This window comes from Vicugna pacos, chromosome 21, assembly GCF_048564905.1.
Source record: "Vicugna pacos chromosome 21, VicPac4, whole genome shotgun sequence".
Taxonomy (NCBI): domain Eukaryota; kingdom Metazoa; phylum Chordata; class Mammalia; order Artiodactyla; family Camelidae; genus Vicugna; species Vicugna pacos.
Genome location: NC_133007.1, coordinates 9,012,698 through 9,034,737, shown reverse-complemented (window position 1 = coordinate 9,034,737; position 22,040 = coordinate 9,012,698). Strand labels below are relative to the sequence as shown.

General features: G+C 47.2%; 1 protein-coding gene across 1 annotated transcript in view; it reads right to left on the bottom strand.

Annotated features, from left to right (window-relative positions):
• Nucleotides 1-10,585: 10,585 nt before the first annotated feature.
• SEC16B (SEC16 homolog B, endoplasmic reticulum export factor) overlaps nucleotides 10,586-22,040 on the bottom strand; it is a 52,703-nt gene continuing 41,248 nt past the window's right edge. Inside the window, exons 17-26 of the mRNA XM_072946059.1 lie at nucleotides 21,463-21,579; nucleotides 20,653-20,725; nucleotides 18,439-18,738; nucleotides 17,541-17,608; nucleotides 14,315-14,461; nucleotides 14,066-14,164; nucleotides 13,616-13,727; nucleotides 13,396-13,475; nucleotides 12,338-12,436; nucleotides 10,586-11,742 (exon numbers count right to left, since the gene is read on the bottom strand). Of these exons, the coding sequence (XP_072802160.1) occupies nucleotides 11,674-11,742; nucleotides 12,338-12,436; nucleotides 13,396-13,475; nucleotides 13,616-13,727; nucleotides 14,066-14,164; nucleotides 14,315-14,461; nucleotides 17,541-17,608; nucleotides 18,439-18,738; nucleotides 20,653-20,725; nucleotides 21,463-21,579 (1,164 nt within the window). The 3' untranslated portion in view covers nucleotides 10,586-11,673. The remainder of the gene's footprint in view (nucleotides 11,743-12,337; nucleotides 12,437-13,395; nucleotides 13,476-13,615; nucleotides 13,728-14,065; nucleotides 14,165-14,314; nucleotides 14,462-17,540; nucleotides 17,609-18,438; nucleotides 18,739-20,652; nucleotides 20,726-21,462; nucleotides 21,580-22,040) is intronic.

Genomic DNA, 22,040 nt, shown 5'->3' with positions numbered 1-22,040 from the left:
ATATGACACTTCTCTCCGGGAGGCAGGTCAGTCCTGTTATTCCCTCTTAGCACAGGGATCTGGGTGCTGCGAGATTTAGCGCTCACTCATACACCTGTCATTCATCAGTCACAGAGCCAGGGCTGGAAACGAGGTCAACAGAATCTCTGATGTCTCCGACATATGTAGTAGACCCGTGAGTGGCCAACATCTTCCAAAAAAGATTGTGTTGACAAAAATAAGTTTATCAATTAATAACAGAAATCGAATAGAGTGTTCCCATTCTTTAGGGGAGATAAGACTTGTGAATAATAAACAGGGCACAGAAGACAAGGTTAAAACCAAGGGCTACGCTGTGTGGCACAGACAGTAAGAGCTGCAGGGATTCAGAGAAAGGAGATGTGATTGCACAGACCTGCCTATGCAGAGTCTTTCCCCCCACATTTCCCACCGACTTGAATTCTCGTAGCTCAGAGAGGTGCCCTGTATTTACACAGTCAGAGCATATACATGTTCTACCTAAAGACAAAGCAGCAACTACATCTGGAGCAGAAGAGAACGCATTAGACATTAGTATATTGGCTTCTGTGTTCCTCCCATTATAAGGACTGACCTGGATTTAAGAAATCTCCTATAGCCTAGTGATGGCATGACTGCAAGACTGATGTGGGCCAGCCTGGACCCCTGCTCTGAAGAGACAAGATGGACAGGTGCTTGTAGGACTTGAGGCATCTTATCATTTGCTGAAATGAGCTGATTCTTTTAAGCAGCCAGGTGCCTCACTTAAAGCCAATAGGCGATTTCTGTGATTTTTTTTTCAAAGACAGAGATGAGTTAAACCAACCACACCAAACCTTGGGGTTTCACAGATTATTAATTAAACTTCCCCTCTCCATCCTCCCAAAATGTGGGGACTCAGGATCTTTTTGTGTTGCCAAGTAAAGGCATTTTTAAAACACTACCATCCACTATTACCATCATTTTATAAAAGAAAGGGTGTTTTAGTGCCAAATAAAGTGGAAAGACCGCATCTCAGAATTCCAGCAGAGAATTCACGTAGATCTATGAAAACTCACCACGTTGGCCTTATTTTCTCATCTCATTGCAAACTGGCGAAAACTTTGCAGTGATCTGGCCCCAGCTGCAGACCCATGTTTGTAAATCTCTGGGTTAAATGCTTCATGTGATCTCTGGTGGCTTTTAGTCTAGAGATCTCATCTGTCATTTTACCATTTGTATGCAGATTCAAGGAGAACCATGGCTCAAACCTGTTTTGCTCCTTGAAGCCACAGTGACAGGTAGGCTCTGCCTGCAGAGGGTAGTCGCTGAGGGAATAAACACTTTCCTCCATCCACCTACCCACTCACTCATTCATTCAACATTTATGGAGCACCCAGGAAATGCCAGGGACTATTTTAGGAAATGGAGACGAAAAGAAGAACTTACAAGCCCTATAGACACCTAAATCATGAAACAAGGTTCAGTGCAGCACTATTTACAACAGCCAAGATGTGAAAGCGACCTAAGTGTCCATCAACAGATGAATGGATAAAGAAGATGTGAGCTATAGATACATACAATGGAGTATTACTCACCCATAAGAAAGAATGCAATCTTGCCATTTGCAACAACCTGAAGGGACCCAGAGGGCATTTTGCCGAGTAAAATAAGACAGAGAAAGACAAATACCATGTGATTACACTTACATGTGGAATCTAAAAAAGAAAAGAAAACAGAAACAGACTCATAGATACAGAGAACAAATCAGTAATTGCCAGGGGGAGAGGGAGAGGGATGAAACAGGTGAAGGAGATTAAGAAGTATAGACTTCTAGTATAAAATAAATGTCACAGCATGGAGAATATAGTCAAAAATATTAGAATAACTCTCTATAGTGACAAGTAGTAACTAGACTTATCGTGTTGATCATTTCATAATGTATAAAAATATTGAATCGCTGTTTTACACCTGAAACTAATACAATATTGTAAGTCCATTATACTTCAATTAAAATAAAAGAAAAACTATGAAACAAAGAGATCAAGTTGCAAAATGCAGCAAGACCTGCGAATAGCAGTGCCAGGGCCCCTGCAGGTTTGGTCAGAGATGAGGGGCATGGGGAAGGTGGGGGGTCCCACATACGTGCTGCGTTCATCAAAATTTCCATCTTCCATTGTACACACCCCGGTAACGATGCTGACAGCAGGCATATATTCAGATAAGGCAGACAATGATACATCCCACTGTTCTAACTCTGGATCTGCTATGCCACCTCATTAATATGTGGAAATGTGTTTAAAAAGCTGCTGATAAACAGCTGCACAGAGGCAGAAATAGTGGCTCCCATCACATTTGCAAGCTTTATGGGCTCTCGAACATGGCATGAGAAACGAAGCTTCGCCTGTATGTATATACTGGGTAATTTGCCATAATACTCCACTTTATTGGTAGACATTTTGCCATATCACGTCTCCCCAACCACAGTTTAAGGACACTTCTGATTCACACAGCTCTGTAAACTGCCTCTTCCTTAGAAAGAACTGTCATGTCGACTGGCAGCGTTGTTTTAACACTCTCCGATTTATCAATAAAACGGAAGATTGACTCGCTCCCATGCATTGCACAGTTTCTAATAACTGCATTTCTATTCACTCAGAGAGCATTTGATTAAGGAATTAGTGGCAGGTTATATAGGAATCAGTGCAAACCCTGAGTCGACTGAAGCGATGGGAAGTGCCTTTCTCAGGCAAGGGGACTAAAATCCAGGACCAGATCGGAAGTAAGACAAGAGGCTTGTCTGAAATGTTATAGCCAGAGCAGATTTTCATCTCTCTCAGGCATCGCTCTCCAAGGCCAGGGGCAAAAGCCTCAATTTACCTTACCTTGGGGATGGCTCTGCTCTGTATTTCTCAAGCGACGCTTCCAGCTGGAGGAAAAGTCCCCAGTGACACTCATTTCCAATTACCTCCTTTCTGCACACCCCCCTCCTCTCCCCTTTCTGGTGACAGATTGATGGCCTCCTCGGGTGCCTCCTGAATGCACCCGTGACAGGGGACAGCAACACTGAGCTCAGGGAATTGATTTCCACCATGTCCCTATTTAGACGCGGCCGGTGGAGGCAATGCCCATCCCTGACCTCTCCTCAGCCGCCCCCACCCCACAGAGGAATTACAGCCTGTTTGGGGACCTTCTCTTCTGGATAAATATTAAACTGTTTTCTGTTTGGTACCAGGTGACAGCTGCTCCTTCCCTTCTGGGTTGGGGATTATGTATTTGCGTAATTTTTATATTGTGTTTGTTTCCTTGGCAGATGGCTTCCGTCTCATTATTGGGGTGGCCTGGTGGGGAGTGGAAGAGTGTAACTCCAGGGGTGTGTGCTGCTTGATAAAAGGCAGACAATAAAAAGGTGGCTTTTCAGTAAAACCCACAGAGAGCAAAACTATATAATTTAACTACACGCGAACTGGGATCCTGCAATTATCCAAACAATCTCCATCCCAGCGGCGCTTGGAGCAGGGTAACTTAGAGACAGGCTTTTCCTTCCAGAAGCATTGAGATGATTCTCCTGATGCACACGTCTCCTGTAGCCTGGGTCCGCCCGGATCCTGTCCCCACCCTACACTCAGAACGGTGCAAAAACGGGCTCTGGGTCAGGGAGTCCCCAGGTCTAGAAAATGAATGTTTCCTGGTGGTGCCAAAAGGAAGGGGCCTTAGAATTACAAATGCAGCACCAAGCTAAAGCCCATGGTATAAAATTTGACCTAATTAAGGCACTCCCAGTGCACAGCGTTCCAGTGGCAATTACACAGGTTACAGAGCGGTGAAGTACCTTCTAAAACCAAGAGATGCTTCTGCCAGAAGTAAGTGCCCCTGAGGGTTAAATGAGGAGCTGTCGATGCAAAGCATCACTTACCGTGACCTCAAGCGGGCACCTCCCTTCCATCAGCTGCCAAGAAGTCTGCCTGCCTGGGGGTCTCTGCAAGAAGCCTGAGCTCGCCCTCCCAAAGATCTCTATCATCTCTCCCCTGGACAGTCTCCCAAAAGCTGCCATGATTCTCTCATTTGAGCCCCCTTTCCTTTCTTACCAAGCCATTTAGTTGGTTTTTTTTTTTTTTTTGAGCATTTACTCTATACCGAGACCTGTTTCAACTTCGAAAGATGCAGAGATGGATCAAATTCAAACAATAGGATGACCACACATGGCAACCTCTAGGCCAGAACTAATCTGTGGACATTTTCTTGCAAACAGTTTCCAAGTTCTCGTGATGGGCAATTATTCATTCCGGTCTATTTTGAGCATTAAGCCCTTATTTCAGGCATGGGCTCTGTGCAAGGTGCTGGAAATATAAAGATGAGTAAGTTGCATCGCCTCTGTCCCCAAGAAGTCACAAGTCTAAGGGAAAACAGGCATAAGCATAAACACTTAAGATAGTGAGTAATATTCCTCACTTACAGATGGGAAACAGGGGAACGGAGATTGACCCTAGCTGAGACGTCAGTGTCAGGTCGAGGGTAAGGTTCAGTGGACCTGCTTGGGTTTGCAGAACAGATGCAACCACTTTAAACTAAGTGAACAGAAGGTAAGGGTCTAGGCTCTGGGGCCAGACTGCACAGATTCAAATCCCCGCTCCTCTACTTACTGTGTGATCTCGGGGAAGTTACTTAAGCTCTCTGTGCCTTCATTTTCTAATCTGTGAAGTGAGGCTAAGAAAGCCACCTGTTTGTGTTGTTTCAAGGATTAAAGAAGACAGCATACATGAAGCGCCTAGCGTGATGCTTTCCCGGCTTCCTCATCAGCTGTGCAGCGTTGTGCAAGCTATTTTTGAACTCTGTGCTTAATTTCTTCAAAATACCTATCTTCACTGTATGTTAAAAGAATTTAATAAATAACCCATGTAAACGTTTATAACAATACCTAGCACAAAAGCTTAGTTATTATATTGATGTTTTTATTACTCCAGACACACTCTTAATGTAATAATAAAAAAGCTTGACATTTTAAACTATGTTCTCATACTCAAAGGAAAAGAAGGGGCAGGTATAGCTCAGTAGTAGAGTGCCTGTTTAGCACGCACAAGGTCCTGGGTTCAGTCCCCAGTACCTCCCATAAGTAAGTTTTAAAAATTTTTTTAAAGAAAAAACAAAGGGAAAGACCATCAGCCTAGAAATCAAAACTTTAAGGTAATTTAGGAAAATTGATTAACCCCTTCTTCGGTCCATGGTCTTTTCATCGATAAAGTTCGAACCTTCCCAACCACCTCCTTCCCCGGTAGGCAGCACCAGGGACCTCGGCAGCCCATCACTGGCTCCTGGAGTAACCACTACCCTGGGATACACTTGCTCACTTCGTCTCCCATCTCATCTGTGACCTCTTTTAGAGCTAGTACTTGTGTTCACCTGTCTATCCCCATGGGAGGTCCTAATTCATTTGTTAAATGAGCAGATTCAAGTTTTTAGCTGAGAAGTTTGGGGACACTGAGAAATTCAAATAACTGACTTACGGTCACCAGTTTAGTTAGTGGGAGATGTGAGCCTAGAACTGGAAATCTTCTCTCTCTTACTACATCCATCTTCCCCCAGGCTACAAAGTCAGCCTCTACGAAGCTAGTGATCAATTTGGAGTGATGGTTTTCTTGGCAAATCAGTTTTTATTTTTTTATTTTAGGCAGTTAACATCAATTACTTTTAAATTGCAAGCCACTCAAGTACATTTAAAGCCTAATTTGATTTAGCAAATGTCAATATATCTGCAACTTGTTCGAATACCTGTTGCACAAAGCAAGGGCGGTTGGATCCCTACTGGAGATATTAACTGAGGCACGTTATCAGGATGACTAACACCATCTGTGGGCTTGAGGGTTGGTTTGTTGTTGTCAGCAAGGAGAAGAAGCTGAAAAATTACATAAAGAACTCATGACTGTAAGGCTCCGATTTGTTCTTAATTCATGGGTACTCATTCAAATACCCAGGGAAGTGGAAATAAAATCTTGCGGCCCAATACTCAAACTATTTCTACTCCAGGACAATGAGGTCTCCTCGTGATATCAAATGCCGATTGTAAAACACAAGAACAGTGAAAAAGAAACAGTCAGGGATCATCCTTTACGTTCCAAAACGCACTCTTAGAGCCCGGAGGCAAGTTTTAAAAGTCCAGATCTTTGACTTCTAAGAAACCAGTTTGAGGGGGCACAAAAAACCAGCTAAAATGTTCTAACCACAGGTTTGGATTTATTGACCTAGGATCTGCCACATCCCACTCTGGTGAATGGGACTCCATGGATAGTCACCTAGTGTCAGTCACTTGGCAGACGCTCAACAGACAGGCTCTCTTCTGGATAAGCAGGAACTGTGAAGAAGAAGATATAAAAGTCTGGGGGAGGGGAGCATAGGTGACAAGAGACACAGTGGGAAGGGAGCCTCATGGGATGGCATCCATGTAGGTGAACACACAGAAAAATCACACACGCTCCCCAGTGTGAACGCCTCCCTCCAGAGAGTTCCTCTGCAATCATCACAGACTTTTTCTGCCTCAGAATCCTGAAAAGGGCAGGAAGAGGCAAGAAGGAATTCTGTGGTGGCAGTTTGGCAAATCTAAACCAGATTAGCCTCCTTTCATTTGCCACAGCTCCCCGGTACTTGTGATCACTGGGCACAATTACTCTTGTCCCTCCAGACTTCATGCCCTCCCACCACGGCTTAACGCCACTCCAAACTTGGGCCAACAAAGTTTAAATTTGCTATCCTACATGCTAGCAACAAACTTAACCTGGATCTTTACCTTCAAGAGTTGGTACAATTTGAACATATTACATATTAGCCCCCAAATTACATAAATAGATGAAACCCCTATATTATCAAGGGATAGCAAGGTACTACTTTTTCAAATGTATTCTTAAGTATGATGGTTTTCATATTAGACAGTAATTTCTGTGTCCATATATCTGTCTCCCTCACTAGAGTATTTTAAATGTGAAGACCATCTTGCTGGGAAAGGTATGCAATGCCTGGCGCATATTTGATGAATTAATATTTGATGAATTAATTAATTATTTGATGAATAAGTGAACAAATAAATGTACACGTGTCTGGGAACAATGTGGCTAAAAGCCCAGATTCTGAGGCCAGATTCCCCCAATTCGAATCCCAGCTCCATCCCCACTAGCTGTGTGACCTTGGACAAATTGCTTAATATCTCTCTTGAGTTTTCAGATTCCCCATCTATAAAACTTTGCAATACTAACATACACTTCATAGAACGTATATCACAGTGCCTGATACAAAGTAAGTACTCAATAAACATATCACTGTTATGATTGAAATTCAGAATGTCTGGTCACCATGGCTACCAAAAGATTCCAAGCATCTAGCTGGTTTCACCCCCAACTCCAGTGAAGAAAACCCCATTTTGTAAGCCTTCGTTTCACAAGCGGAGACATGATTTAATGGGCTTCCAGGATGCAGAAGAGTTCCACGCACAGGTGGTGGTGAGCAGCTGTTCCCCATCTCCGCCGAGGACCAGCTGAGAGTCTTAAAGAGCCACATGAGTGATTTGGGCATAAAGTATTAGGAATAGCTTCCTAATGTTGAGAGTGTGAAACCCTAGGCTGAAACCTCAAGGGAAGCCATGGAATCCTCCTCTCTTGAGATGCTTTTAAAACGGGAAACTTAATTGGCTCTCTCTAAAATGGATGAAGACCAGGAAAGCATCGCACATTCAAGAGCCAGGAAAGCATCGCAGTTTGCCTGGATCAATCAAGTTGGAGCTGCACTGCTGTTGACCTGGGTCCCGCCAAGTACCACTACCTGGACATACATATAACAAGGAAGATAGCATGGGAAGCAGATTCCTCTACTTAGTGAGACTGCAATGAAAATAGTTTAATATGCTCTTAATCCTCATTCGAAATAACTTTAAACCTCATTAAGGATCGTTTCTGGAGGATCTGAGTGAATGGTGCCTGGGGTAAGTGCTTCACAAGGGCAGGAAGTGTTGGAGGCTGTGTTTGAGGCAACTTCAGGTAAGCAGCTAACATCCTATTACGCGCAGATCATGCCACATGCAATCTGCAGCTAACAGTGGCCAAGAGGAGAAAAGGCACTTCCGTTCCACTCGCTGCAGGGGGAGCGTCAGAGAAACCCCTGGGAGCGGAGAGACCCAAATTACACACCTAGCATTCTTTTCAAGCGCAAGAGTGTTTTGCACGTTTCCCCCTCAGCAAGCAGACATTCTGATTTTAGTGAAGAGGTGGCTGCAGTCTCTTACTCGTCTTCTTGGTGGCTCAGAGGAAGAAACCAAAGAGAAAGACGATTTCTGGGGTAAAGAAAGAAAAGCTAGCAGAGACTTTGATCCTGAGTGACCTGAAGCTTGAGTTCGGGCTGAAAGAGGAGTGTGTAGAGGTGACAAAGGAATCAAGGCTTGTTTGCAGTTTTACAGCCATAAAAGGGGATTAGACAGAAGGCAGGAATGGTGATATGTGATAAAGACACTTAAATGGAATTTAACGGTTTGTTCTCTTCCAAATTACTGAACATTAGGTTTAAATGTTTCCATATAAATATGAAATTATATGTATATAGCAGGATCGCAAATTTGCACATTACCACTCAGTTTTTTAAGGAAAATGTAGCTGCTCTATTTCCTATAATGATTCTTCCTCCAAGCTCAGACCCCATTGAGAAGTAGGGGGAGAAACAAACTTGCCTATTAATAATATCTTATCTCTTCCCTTTTAAACAGTGTCTTTTGGTCATTCCTTTTTTTTTTTTTTTAAGAGAGACCATTCTGTTAATTTTCTCTCCCCCGAATGGCTTCTGGTGATGGAAGAGAAGGCCTAGGGCTGACACGGTCGGCTCTGTTCCTCGCAGGTGGTTGGTCTGGCCTAGTCCTGACCTGGCACCGGCTGGGGCACAACTGGTCCCTTGTGGCCTTTTGGGACATTGTGCAAAAATCCCTGCAAAAGTGCACGTACACCAGACTACACGGTCATCCCCACGGCCAAGCCGCTACGCCCCCGAGCCAAAGCCAGCCTCTCCTCTGCCTGCAGAGGCTCGCGGCCTCTCGGGGGCTATGAATGCAGAAGGGGCCACGATCCCAGTGTTGTCAGGCCCCCCTTTCCTAGCGGTGTATTTCTAGCATAACCTGTTCCACTCCCCAAGCTTCCACCTTGCAAAGGAGGAAAAAAGTCTTTTCCTCTTAACAGCTGCACGTGCTTTGTTTCACCACAACTGGGTTTAACTGCTGAAGCTGTAAAGCCGTCATGATCTCTTGCGACCCCACCACCATCACCACCACTTGAGAAAGCTGATAAACAACCAAGAACTCTCAGGGACCCGGGTTCCTCAGACCCTCACTGGGCCCAACCCAGGGCTCTTTCCTGACCCATGAACAACAGGATTGTTTTAACCAGCCGTGCACAATGAACGGACGCCTTCTGACTTTGCCAGAGTGCACGCTTTCAACCAGGAATTAGTATAAATACCATGCCTCCTCCCGTCCTAGTGCACAAAACCCGCTGACCTCCCCCCTCAGAACGTGTGTCCGCTGCTGCAGACGTTCCTTCGCCTGGGAAGTAACTCCGCTCAGGGCTTGCTGAGCTGACACTCTCGTCACCTGTTTTCCACGAATAATCCCAAAGGAAGTGAGGACACAGGCAGCTGACGTCATTGCCTTCCTCTTTGGTCCTCACTCTCCTCCTGGCAAGTGTTTCTTTTTATGGGGTAGGACTTCCCCTGCATCACTGCTCCCAGAGGCACGAAGCCACGTGGCCTAACGTTGGTGGCAGATGGGATACAGGAAGAGAAACTGGCTTAGTCTTAAGAACACGTATTGAGAAGTAGTCTTAAATTATTCTTCCCATCACATACTGTACCAAGAGTGAAAACTCCAGAGTTTAATCTGGTAGGCAACAAGACAGTCAATACTTACTAGATTGTATACTAATAATGCTTTTTTTTTTTAAAACACACACATATAATACTTAGCACATACTAGGTACATTTTAAGAGCCTGACTCATTTAATTCTTGCACTATTCCTATGTGGTAGGTCCTACTGTAATTATCATTCTCATTTTGTAGGTGAGGGAACTAAAGCACAAGGCATTTAGATAACCCTGCCCAGGACTACAAGGTGAACTGTGGGTGAGCCAGGATTCAAGTCTAAAACAATTTGGTCCTACGAAACTCACTAACGACTGGCATGGTACCACCACTGGGTGTCCACTACTGAGGGGCTGCAGTCTTTCTGGGGAAAAAGGGAACAGCACGTACTGAGGGACCTCTAGGTGCAAAATGCCTCTGCGTTCATTCCCTAACTTAATCTGAGAGATGGATAAACTGTTTAGAGAAGAGAATATGCAATGTTGAGTGAACGGAGGGGCTCATTTGCATCCGAGGAGATTTTGTCCATATTTTCTTAATTGAAAAAAATGACAGTAGACTTGGAAGTTAAGAGGAACTGTCCGTGGCTAGATTCTTCCTTAACAAAGGGCTTTTTCCAGCTGTTTGCACCTCATCACACAATGAAGCTGTTATTAGAAAGACTTCAGGGTAGAGACCACTCAGCGTGTGCTTTCTCCCTCTGGAAAAACCAGCCAGAGACCAGCATCTGCTGTAAAGTTATCTGGTTTAATGGCTATCAACATCAGAACCACAGTACATTAGAGCGCAAAGCCTGTATGTGCAATTACATACCCAAAAAATGTTCTTTGTGAGGAGCAATTTTCAGCAAATCTGACAAACAGCAAGAGTCATTCTTATTGGGGGTTTGAAAGGAGAAATGGAAATTTCCAGGACATCTCCCTCCTCCCTCTGGCTCCAGTGACCCTCCGAACATCAATTTGCAAAGGCCCGAGGGAGGGAAGGAGGTATTAACAGTCTCAGGCACTCATCCTTCCTCTTTCAGGGAAGGGGTGAATTTTTAGGACACATTTTCCATTCTTTGTTACACTGATGTTCCATCCATCGGCATCATTAGGTTCAGTAGTTACCATGACAATATGATGCCTACAGCCATCTAACTTGATAGCCAGATGCCAGAATGTGAAAAAAAATAGGACCAGCTAAGAAAGTGAGAGAAATATAATTAGTCTGAACCACATAAAAAAAAAAATGTGCACAGAACTCAAACCAAGAGGGAAACTGCCGAAATGTCACCCAACAGGGAATTAACGATGGGAAGCGATGATCAAGTTTCTGTATAAAAATCTTTGGCTAACTAGAACCAGGAATTGGTCTGTAACTAAGGCTGGGGAAGGAGTCAAAATTAGTCTAGAGCCCTGAGTGGAGTGGCCCTCCCCGAGTAATCTCCGGCTGCCGAGCTTCCTGCCGAGCCCAGAGGTGTCATGGTTGATTCCAGCAGTGGGATTCTTAGGGCCTGACTTCCCTGAGGGTCCGAAGCTACATCCTAAGTACTGTCCCCATGGCATTCAGCTCCCCTCCCGCCTGCAGCTACACCCAGTTTTTCCATCGAGAAAGTCATTTCCACCATCATGCTGAAGCAAATCTTAAAAGACTGAATGGAGCTGTGTCCTGGGAGACCCCGTCCCCTTGCCTTCTCCACGCCCAGCGGAGGCAATGGGCTAGCACAACCTCCTTGGGAGCACCAACATGGCAGAGGGACTGGGAGATTAAGAAAGGAGAGCAACAGGAAAATTGTGCTTCAGGGAGACCAGCCTGGGATGGGTAGGCACTCTCATCACGGCTGGGCTGGATAGCGGCGCTGAGCTAGGCGATTTGGCCGGTTCAGGCTGGTAGCCGTGGAGAGCTGGAAAAAACCAAACCAAACGGGGAACCAGATTATAGCCCCAGGCATGACGCCACCCAGGGCTGGCTGGCCGGGCTGAGCTCGGACTTCCTGAGAGTCTAGAGCCCTGCAGCTGCCTCTGGCTTCCCACAGTGGTGTTCTTATTATTCACTTCCACAAACACCTTCACCTCAAACACAGAGAAAGACATTTGATTTTATAAAGAAGGGAAGCCAAGGATGCCTTAGAGTGATCAGTCTCAAAGTGTGCAACAATCCCCTCACCCTCAGAACACAGTGATGGTGCAGCCACACCACTGACACCAACACCAATTGTCTCTCTGGAGTCTCAAGACTTCTGAAAGATCAAGAGCAGGATTAATCATAATAACATTGATCGAGTGTTTTCTGTGTGCCAGGCACATTTTATCCTCACAGCTGCCCAGTGAGACAGTAACTACTAACCCCCTTTCACAGATGCAGAAACCAAGACTTAGGAGAGGTTAGTCATTGCTCAGGAACTCATGGCCAGAAAGTTGTTCTAAGTAGTTATAAACCTGGGTCCCCTTAATCCAAAACCTGTCCTCCTAACCCCCCTTTCCTCAGAGCTTCCTTACCTGGGGGACCTGAGATGGATTGTAGAGGGGAACAGACCCTGTCAAGGGGGGAGGAGGGAACAGAACGCCAGGGCTGAAGTGGAGCTCAGAGGACACACCCTGTGATAGAAAATAACAGAAAATCCTATCAGTCTCCGCTTCTCAGATTCCAGAATGTCCCTGAGCACCAGCTCTGGTCAAGAGATGCAGATGTGGCAGAACTCAGGGAATCCTGAGCAAACAAACATGGTTCCAGTGTGCACAGCCAGCCTGTGGGTCTTGGTGGCACCGCAGGGGCGCAGGTGCACCTGGAGTACATGAGAAGAAAAGGCCACAATAAATTATACTAATAGCACCATAAAAAGTAATCTCATATTCTTTGAAAGGCCTAAAATACTGCAAGAGAGCTGTAACCCAGCCACGAAAAATAAAAATGTTTTCTTAGCCATCAGCATGAAATCCATACTGGTGTGGACAATTCATTGAGAGTTTACTACAGCCCTTGCCAAGGATACTGGTGAGCTCTGGCTCCTACTGGGACAGGAAAAGAGGCCGTTCTTTAGACTTCATCCAAGAAGCAGTTACGGGCTAACTCGTACCCCTCCTCCAAAATTTCATGTGTTAAAATCCTAACCCCAGCACCTTGGAATGTATTCAGAGATATGATCATTAAAGAGGTAATTAAGATAAAATGAGCTCAGTAGAGTGGGCCCTGGCTCAACATGACTGGTGTCCCTATAAGAGGAGGAAATGTGAACACAGACACACGCAGAGGAAAAGCCATGCAAACACACTGGAAGGAGATGGCCATCTCCAAGCTAAGAAGAGAGGCCCCAGGAGAAGCTCACACTGCCACCACCCTCCTCTGCGATCTCCAGCTTCCAGAACCCTGAGGAAACAAGTTTCTGTTGTTCAAAGGGCACAGTCTATGACACCTTGTTATGGCAGGTCTAGCAAACGAATATAGAAGCTCTCTCCCTATCTCCAGGAGTCAGGTCCCCACGGGGTGGCACCTCCAGCCTCATGAAAGGGCAGAGTGCACACAGGCCTCCGGTGGGGCCCAGTGGGCGGCAGCTCACCTCAGGCCCCGACAAGCCTCCACTCCCAGAGCCCTCGGCTGTCCCCCCACTGGACGCTGATCCTCGGACTTCACCCCCACCTGGAAAGCAAGGAGTCAGAGGGGTCCCGACTGCTCAGGACAGAGGAGTCCCCACTCCCAGAAGGCACCCCCCGCCGCCTGCCCCAGGCGGCACAGAGAGGACCACAGACGGCCGGGGGGGACATGGGGTTTGGCGGTACCTGCATCCCTGGGGAAGTCACAGGTGCCCGGCAGAGGCTGGGGCTCGAGGGGAGGTGTCAGGGAGAGGCCGGGGCTGGGCTGGGGAGGGGACGACGCTCTGGGGGTCTCCTGCTGAGTGGAGAAAGAAGGGGGCAGCGAGGGCGAGCAGGTCCGTGCCACGTGCGGCCTGGGCGCCCACAGCAGCGCCTCCACCCGCAGCCGGACGCGGGCTCTCCCCAGAGCTCCGTTTTCTGGGTGCCACTCCTCTGCTCAGTACTCCAAACTGCCGCTGGCCCGCCAGAGGTACAACTCGAGGCCCTAATTTGTAAGACCTTTCACCATCTGCCTCTGCCCTCACTGGACCAATTTACTTCCCACCACAAAATCCCCCATCACAAAACCTCTAGGGCGGAGCCTGGTGCCAGCGCCAGGAGGCCGAGCGCCGAGGGAAGGGCCTCCCCACGGGTTACCTCAGAGTCGGGGGTGTCCGACGAGTCTCCGTCTCCAGAGGGGGACGCGTGGGTGGCGGGCCTGGAGCGAAACCAGCTGAACCAGCCGAAGCCCGAGCTCTGCAGGGGGAGGGGGGGTCTGCATTCGAGGCCAACCCGCCCCACGTGGCGCGGGAGACACGGGAGGGGCGGGGCCACGAGCGAGGCGGGGCTCCCCGCCCTGCTCCGCCCAGGGGAGGGAGGGGCCGCGGGCAGAGCAGGGCCCTCCACCTTCTCCTCCACGCCTCCGGGCTTTCCTCTCCGGGCGGGATTGGGGGAAGATTTTTGATCTTCCTCGTCGGACTCCTCCTCCTCATTCTCGTTGACTGAAACGGTGGAACTCTCGGAAGTACTTCGTGCTCTGGACATCTGCGGCCCCTGGAAGTAAAGAAAATAGAACGAACATTTTTATAGTACCTGACAGGTGACAAAGGCATGTTGACGTGCACTCCCGCATCCGACCTGCTCCGTAAATCAGAGCGGGTGGCCTTACAGGATCGTATTTTTCTGATGAGGAACTAGGACTTAGCCACGAGAAATGGTTTGCCCAACCCCAGTCCTCGGATTATCCCTAATCCTGAGGGTTTCCGCCACTGCGCTACCTCCCAGAAAACATCAAATTTCCAGAACTACGCCGAGGCCTGGAGCAGGGGTCTGGACTGCCACCACTGGAGATGAAGAGAGACGGCAAACACCCCGCAGGGACCCGGGAGCCCAAAGGACAGGGAATGTGACAGCCTTCAAACCTAACTCACCCTAGACCCCGCTTCCTAACAGACTTGTTCAAGATCAACTGAACAACTGCACCAGAGGGGAGTAAAAGATGCCCCCGTCTCCTTATGTTAGTTTTGTATGTGTGGTAAAATGCACATAGCATAAAGTTTATTCATTTAACCATTTTAAGTGTGCAACTCAGTGTATTAGTATATTCACAATGTTGTGTAACCATCACCAATGACCATTTCCAGAACTTTTCGTTAACCTCAACAGAAACTCTGTCCCTCTGAAACATACTATACACCAGAAATTGACACATTATGAATGACTATACTTCAATTTTTAAAAAAAGCTCTGTCCCCATTAAACTTAACTCCTCATTTTCCCGTCCCTCCAGCCCCTAGTAACCTCTACTTTTTTTGTCGCTATGAATTTGCCTATTCTAGGTGCCTCATATAAGTAGAATCATAAAGTGTTTGTCCTCCTAGGTTATTTTATGTTTTGCACTCTCAAAAAAATGTAACTGGTATAACTTTTCAAAAATACTTTGGTAAATATAGAAAAAGCTTTATATTTTTATTCTAATGAGTGTAGAATTTTATTCTAATGAGTGTAGAAGTAGTGTTATAAACGCTTCATATATAGTGATTCATTAAATCCTTACAACTGTCCTGTGAGGTAGGTACTGTTATTATTGTCCCATTTTACATATGAGAACGCTAAGGCACAGAGAGGTTAAGCAACCTGTCTAAGGTCACATAGCTAGTAAGTGGCAGAGTAAAGATTCAAACCTAAGCAATCTGACTCTCTTGGAATTTCTCCTAATTGAATAATTCAAGAAATAGACATGGACTTATATACTAGACTGTCCATCACTGTCTTTAATAAATGAGAAGGGGAGAGAAGAGTAGCAAGAAAAAGTAGGGAAGAAAGGAAAGGAAAAGAGACACACTTGAAGCGGGTAACAATGTGGGAAGGACGAATTAAAATCCGAGCTCCTTACAGGGCCTACCAGGCCCTCCATGGCCTTGCATCTCTCTGCACCTCTGGTCTTGCTTCTTAGCCTTCTCCCTGCTGCTCCTTACCTTCCAGATACAGTGATTCCTGCTCTTCCTTGATTGGACCAAGTCAGTCCCATCTCAGGGACTTTGCTCTTGCTGTTCCCTCTGCCATGAATGCTTGTTCCCTGAATACTCACCTGGCTCCTGTCCACCCTCCCTTGTGACCTCCCTGAGAGATGCCTTCCCTGGCCACGCCACCTAAAATAACATCCCCTACACGTAGAGTGGTTTATTTGCAGTCACCTCCTGAATAGAAGCACCAGAGGGTAGGCTTTGTCTGGTTCCCTGTGTTTCCCCAGCCCCCATAACCGTGCCAGGTACGTCGGAGGAAATCAGTATTTGTGAATGAATAAATGCATGAATGATGGTGTTTTCATACAACGGATTTTCTCACACCCATATTAAAAGTCATATCTAGGAATAGCATGGAAAACCTTTTTTTATAGTATTAAATAGGAAATAAAGCTTCATCTCCATATGTTCTTAACCATTTAAAAACACATATGTGTGTATGTATATACATTTATATATTCACATATATACACAGACTGGTATCCCCTGCTTTTTGAAAGTTAGCATTATGCCACTTGGCTTTTACTGAAGACCTGCATTAGTATCTGTTTTTGCTACCCCCAAAAAATCCAAAGAGGATTTTTGCTTTTAGGGAAAAAAGGCAAAAAAAAAAAAAAAAAGAAAAGAAAACAGCATTCAACTTTGGTTTTGCAGGAGTCACTATAGAAGAAGCATGTATCTGGAGCAATGAGAGTGGCCCCGCCAAGCTCCTTCCCGGGAACGCCACGCAGCATCTCAGCACCAAGTCACCATAGCTACGAACTGTGTCTGTGAGCACCTATGCTTTATCTCGATCTATTCTGTGCATCGTTAGAAAGATGTGTCCTAAGGTATTGCTTCTTCACTTCTCGCCACTTATGAAAGGTTTCATAGGAACACTCTGCTTTCAGATAGCAGGGGAAACCTGTACACGGAAAACATACTGGGAGGAAATAAACCAAAACAGCTGACTGTAGGATTATGTGTGATCTCTGTTTGATTCTTTATATGATACTTTCTGTTTTTCAGGGGGAAAAAAGTAAATCATGGAAGGGTTTTAAGGCCTGTCGCCCGGTTACTACTTGAGAAAGTTCTATAATATCACCCTCCAACTAGGCAAAGCAAGAGAGCATCTCATGTTTGGAACCAGCAACGCCCATTGTTGGGGGAAGAGATTTGGTCATTCAACAGCTGGATGGATGGATGGCTAACTAGGCATGGTCATCTCCATGATCTGACAGCCCACCTGAGGAGAAGAGACACAGCTGCCGTAGGTCCTCTTTGGAAATAAAGCAAGGTAAAAATTCAAAGAAAGAAATATCAAGAGTCTTCCATGATGGGGCAAGGGCAGGGCATAGTCAGCATTCGGTGCCACAGCTAGAAGAGGACGTCAGAGGACTAACCAGCCCTGCTGCCCCCGAGGACACAGGTTGGTGGGACTGAACATAAATGAGAACAAAGCCTCCTCCCCACCTCTCAGGATCTGGTATAGAAAGAAATAAGGTGCAAGGTGGCAGAGAGGGCTGGTGCAAAGCACAGGAAGGAGTCTGCATAAGAAACTAGGGCGATTGGAGAAAACCCGCAGCTCCGAGTGGGCCCCCACCATGTGCCGGCCTTTGTCCTCTCACCTGCGGTTTGGAAACGACCTTCTGATCATCAGGATGCTGGAAGGTTCCTGGAGACACCGTGTTCTCTCCTATGGCACAAAACACAACAAAAATAGTGATGTAAGGTTGTGCCTTTTCCCTTGCTCCTGAAGAAGGATGATGGGGACACAGTCTGCTATCTTAATCGCCAAGCAGGTGGAGCTCTGAGCCCAAGTACATCATGGTAAATTCCAAGTCTATTTGCATAACCCTCTCAATTCCAGCCGCCCCAGGACAGGCTGCTCACCAACCTCCAGCCCAAACCAAGGTCGTTCCTTAGGAATCCTGGAAACCAGGGTCACATTGAGCTAGACCATGAGGATCCTCTCTGACCTCCGCTCTGTCTGAGTCTCCCATCTTGGACAGGGCCTTATCTTAGAAGGTCTGAGAGCAGAGCCTTCTGTTTGGTTTCCAGCCCTTCCCTGGCATCACTCGGTAATGCTCCCCCCGGCTTGGCCCTGTCGTCCAAGGCTTGATGGGACAGGACAGAAGCACGGCCTCCGCCAGTAGTCCCCGGAAGAAGACTTTGCTGAAACTACAGCTCTAGACATAGATGGCATTTTCTTGCCTTCTCCAGCCTCTTTCCCAGGAACTACAGAATCCATGGAGCAGGTAGGAGCAGCCACTACTGGCCATGCTATGTATGCTCTTCCCAGTAGAGAGGCAGACTGGCACGGAGGAGAGCAGTGGCCCTGGGTGTATGCAAAGCCCCAGTACCGGGGCTGACACACAGTAGGCCCTCAATCATGTGCATGCCCACTGCCCAGGTCTTTACACCTCTGACCCCACCTCCTCCCAGTGGTCCCTGCACCCCGCTCATCTCCTTGCTCCCCTCCACACCTCCTCACCCAAGGCTTCCCACCTCGCTGCCAGGTCTTACCAGGGCGCAGGTATAACTGCTGGGCTTCCTCCCAGGCCCTTCCTCCAGGAGCCCCTGTCACTGCCACGCTGCTACCAGTCCCTGGCAGATGGGTCTTAAGAATGGAGTAAGGAGGCACCGGGACCCCTGTCTGCTCGGAACCTCCTCCTGCTGGGTAGGAGCCGGGCTGGAGGGGAAGGTGCTGCTGTGGGCTGGGCCGGCCTGGGCCCATCTGTTCCAGTGTTGGCCACAGGGCTGACTGGTCCCCAGCAGCTTCTGAGTTGCCTTGATACCCAGAAAGGTCCTGGTTGAAAGCATTTTCTAAGGACACAGGGCAAGGAGGAAGAAGTGAGACCTGAAATGTGACATTTGTGAGGACTAATCACACCAGGAACATTTCTGCCCATGTGCTCTTGGGAAAGCAGTGACAAGGACAAGCTGCTTGATGCAGCTGTCATTAATGCGATGACAAGTATGACACAGCAGTGACAGTTAATACCTCTCACCGCTTATGACTTGGAGTTTACAAAACCATTTCCCTCACCACCTTGTATGACCTCTGAACCTTCCGCCAGTGGGTTGGGAGGGCAGAAATTACCATCTCATTTGACGCCACACTTTTCTGCTTTGGGATAAACTTTCTCCTTTAAGGATGTCCTAATGGACTTGGGTACTTGAAACTTACAAAATTTCCAGTTAAAACCCAAATCAGACTCCAGAAACGGTGGTTCTGCTTTTCAAGAAGCAGGGACGCTGATGGTACTCATTGTGGCTCTGCTGACGAGCCAGACCAAGGTGTGGACGTGTCCAACGGCTGGCCCAAGGTCTCGGGACTGATGTGGCGGCTGACCCACCAGTGTGATTAGGTGACAGGAGACATGGCTACTTCCTAGCAAAGAAGCCACTCAGAAACACCCAAGCCTGCTCTCCTGCAGCCCTTGAGCCTCAGATTCCAGGACTTAGCAGCACAGTTGGGGAAGAGAAGCCAAGGCCTGCCCTTCCTTGTCCTCCCCTCTCTCACCCCCTGAGGGAAGCGTAGAAGGCTGGGAAGCAGTGGGAAGTAAAGAGATGAGGCCCTGTCCTGACCCCACTGTGGGGCCTCGTTTGGGGAAAGAGCACAGAGCTAACTGGGGTGATAATGTCTGCCCGACCCAACACTCAGGCATCCTGAGAGAAAGGAGAGATCTGCTGAAAACACTTTGAAACCTATTCCGCATGGGTGTGGCAAGTTACTGCTCAAGGTGCTTCCTGTGTCCCTGCCACTAACAGGGAATACAGATGATCCACCATCTCCAGCCTCAAGAAATGCATTGAGCTGGGAAGACGTTACTAACACATGGGAAACAATTAGATAACAACATGGCATAACAAGATTAAAACCTGAAAGTGCGAAAAGACACATGTAGCCCAATGTTCATAGCAGCTCTATATACGATAGATAGCCAAGACATGGAAACAATCTAAATGTCCATTGACAGATGACTGGATACAGAAGTTGTGGTATATTTATACAATGGAATAGTACTCGGCCATAAAAAAGAATAAAACAATGCCATTTGCAGCAATGTGGATGGACCTGGAGATTGTCATTCTAAGTGAAGTAAGCCAGAAAGAGAAAGAAAAATACCATCTGATACCACTTATATGTGGAATCTAAAAAAAAAGACACAAATGAACTTATTTATAAAACAGAGACAGACTCACAGACATAGTAAACAAACTTAAAGTTACCAGGAGGGAAAATGTGTGGGGAAGGATAAATCGGGAGTTCAAAATGTACAGATACTAACTACTAGATATAAAATAGATACAACAATTTTCTACTCTTATAGCACAGGGAACTAACTATATTCAATATTTTGTAGTAACCTATAATGGAAAGGAATATAAAAAGGAATGTATGTATGTATATGTATGACTAAGGCATTATGCCATATACCAGAAATTGACACAACATTAGAAACTGACTATACTTCAATTTAAAAAAAGAAAGAAAAGAAAAAGAAAAACCCAAATGTGAAGCAAAAACTCTAATACTGTGGAAGCAGAAGTGCCAGGGGGACCTGTGGCCGGCAGGGCTGTGTGCAGAGGGGGCCTGGGCCACCGGCTCAGATTGACACAGGCAAGGAAAGTGCTCCAGGAAGGGAAGGATGAGTACGTTTTAAATTGCATTCTTTAGTGTAATCTGATCCCGAGAGTCAGCGATTTACATGCTCAGCTCATTGGTTTGGGTACCTGTTGTTTTCCTGGCTCCCGAAATAGCCGAGTGAGCAGAACGAGGATCCCCTGTGTCTCCTGCTACCTTTTGCTATTAAAATAAAGTAAAATCCTTTTAGGCAACACAAACAAAAGGAGTGAGCCATGGTTAAAATTAAGTCAAAAATAAACTTCAGGAGTGACAAGGTGAAGGAGCCCCAGTTGAATGCAGGGGCTGGTGGGGGAGGGTCCCTGGAGGAGGGGGGCGCGGCCTCAGCCCTTCCTGCCTCCCAGCTCTGCCTGGAGCAGGCAGGGACCAGGGGACCCATCCTCTCCCAGACGGGAGGAAGGAACGGAACTGTGGGGCCCAGATCACACAGCACATGGAGGAAGCAAGGGCCGTGTGTGCCTCAAAAACCTACCTGCCCTTTCTCAGAGTCAGAGGGACAAAGAAAACAGAGGCGGCCCTGTTCCAATGGCTGTTATAATTACTACCAGCAGCTTTTGCAATCAATTGGTAGAAGAAAAAAGGAAAAGCCCGGAAGTCTTTTAAGCAATTGCCCTTCGTTACATGAAAGTGACACGGGGCCACTGTGATCCACTGTTCTTCACGGAATAGTGGAAGCTTTGATGGTCGTAAAAATGTATCTTCTGGGACCACAGAAGGGTAGCAGGGGGATTTGGAAGAGGGCCCCCGGTCTCACAGGCCGATGCAGGAAAATGTTTCCACCCAGGAGGGAGGCAGCAGCGGGGGAGCTGAGGGCTACCCCTTCCCAGGTCAGACAGCGCCTCACGGGTGGCGGGGGCCCCACGACCCTACATGCGAGCTAACCTGCTCCCCCCACTCACCTGCAGCTCCTCCTGCCGTCCTCGAAGCTGCACCAGCCAGTCGGGCTCCGGGTCCCTGCCTCCAGGGCGGCGGCGTTCTAAAACCAGGGGATCTGACAGCTTCAGTCTCTCCGCCAGCTATGCCAGACAGCAAGAGAGGGGAGAGGAGGGACAGAAGGAAGAGGAAAGGACAGGCCATGGAGAGAGGCAGCCAGGGAAAAGAAGAGAGCTTTCACTCACTTAAACGCAAAAAAAACAAACAAAGAAGAACTGAGAGGCAGCAGATTCAGCAGACATCCCCCCCCCACATCACAACATAAACATTTTACCCCATCTTGGTGTTAGACACCAAATAAAATATGAGCAGAAACTGTTACTCGGCTTCCTGTCTCAGCAAAGCTGTCCTCAGTAGCAGCACTTCTCAGTCTTCAGGGCTCATGGGAGCCACCTGGGACCTTGTTAAAACGCTAATTCTGATCCAAGAAGTCTGCGGGGCCCGAGATTCTGCATTTCTAACAAGCTCCCTCCCAGGTGATGCCCTGCTGCTGGTGGAGGGACTGCCGGTATTGCAAGACTAGTCCTTCATCAAGTCCCCAGAC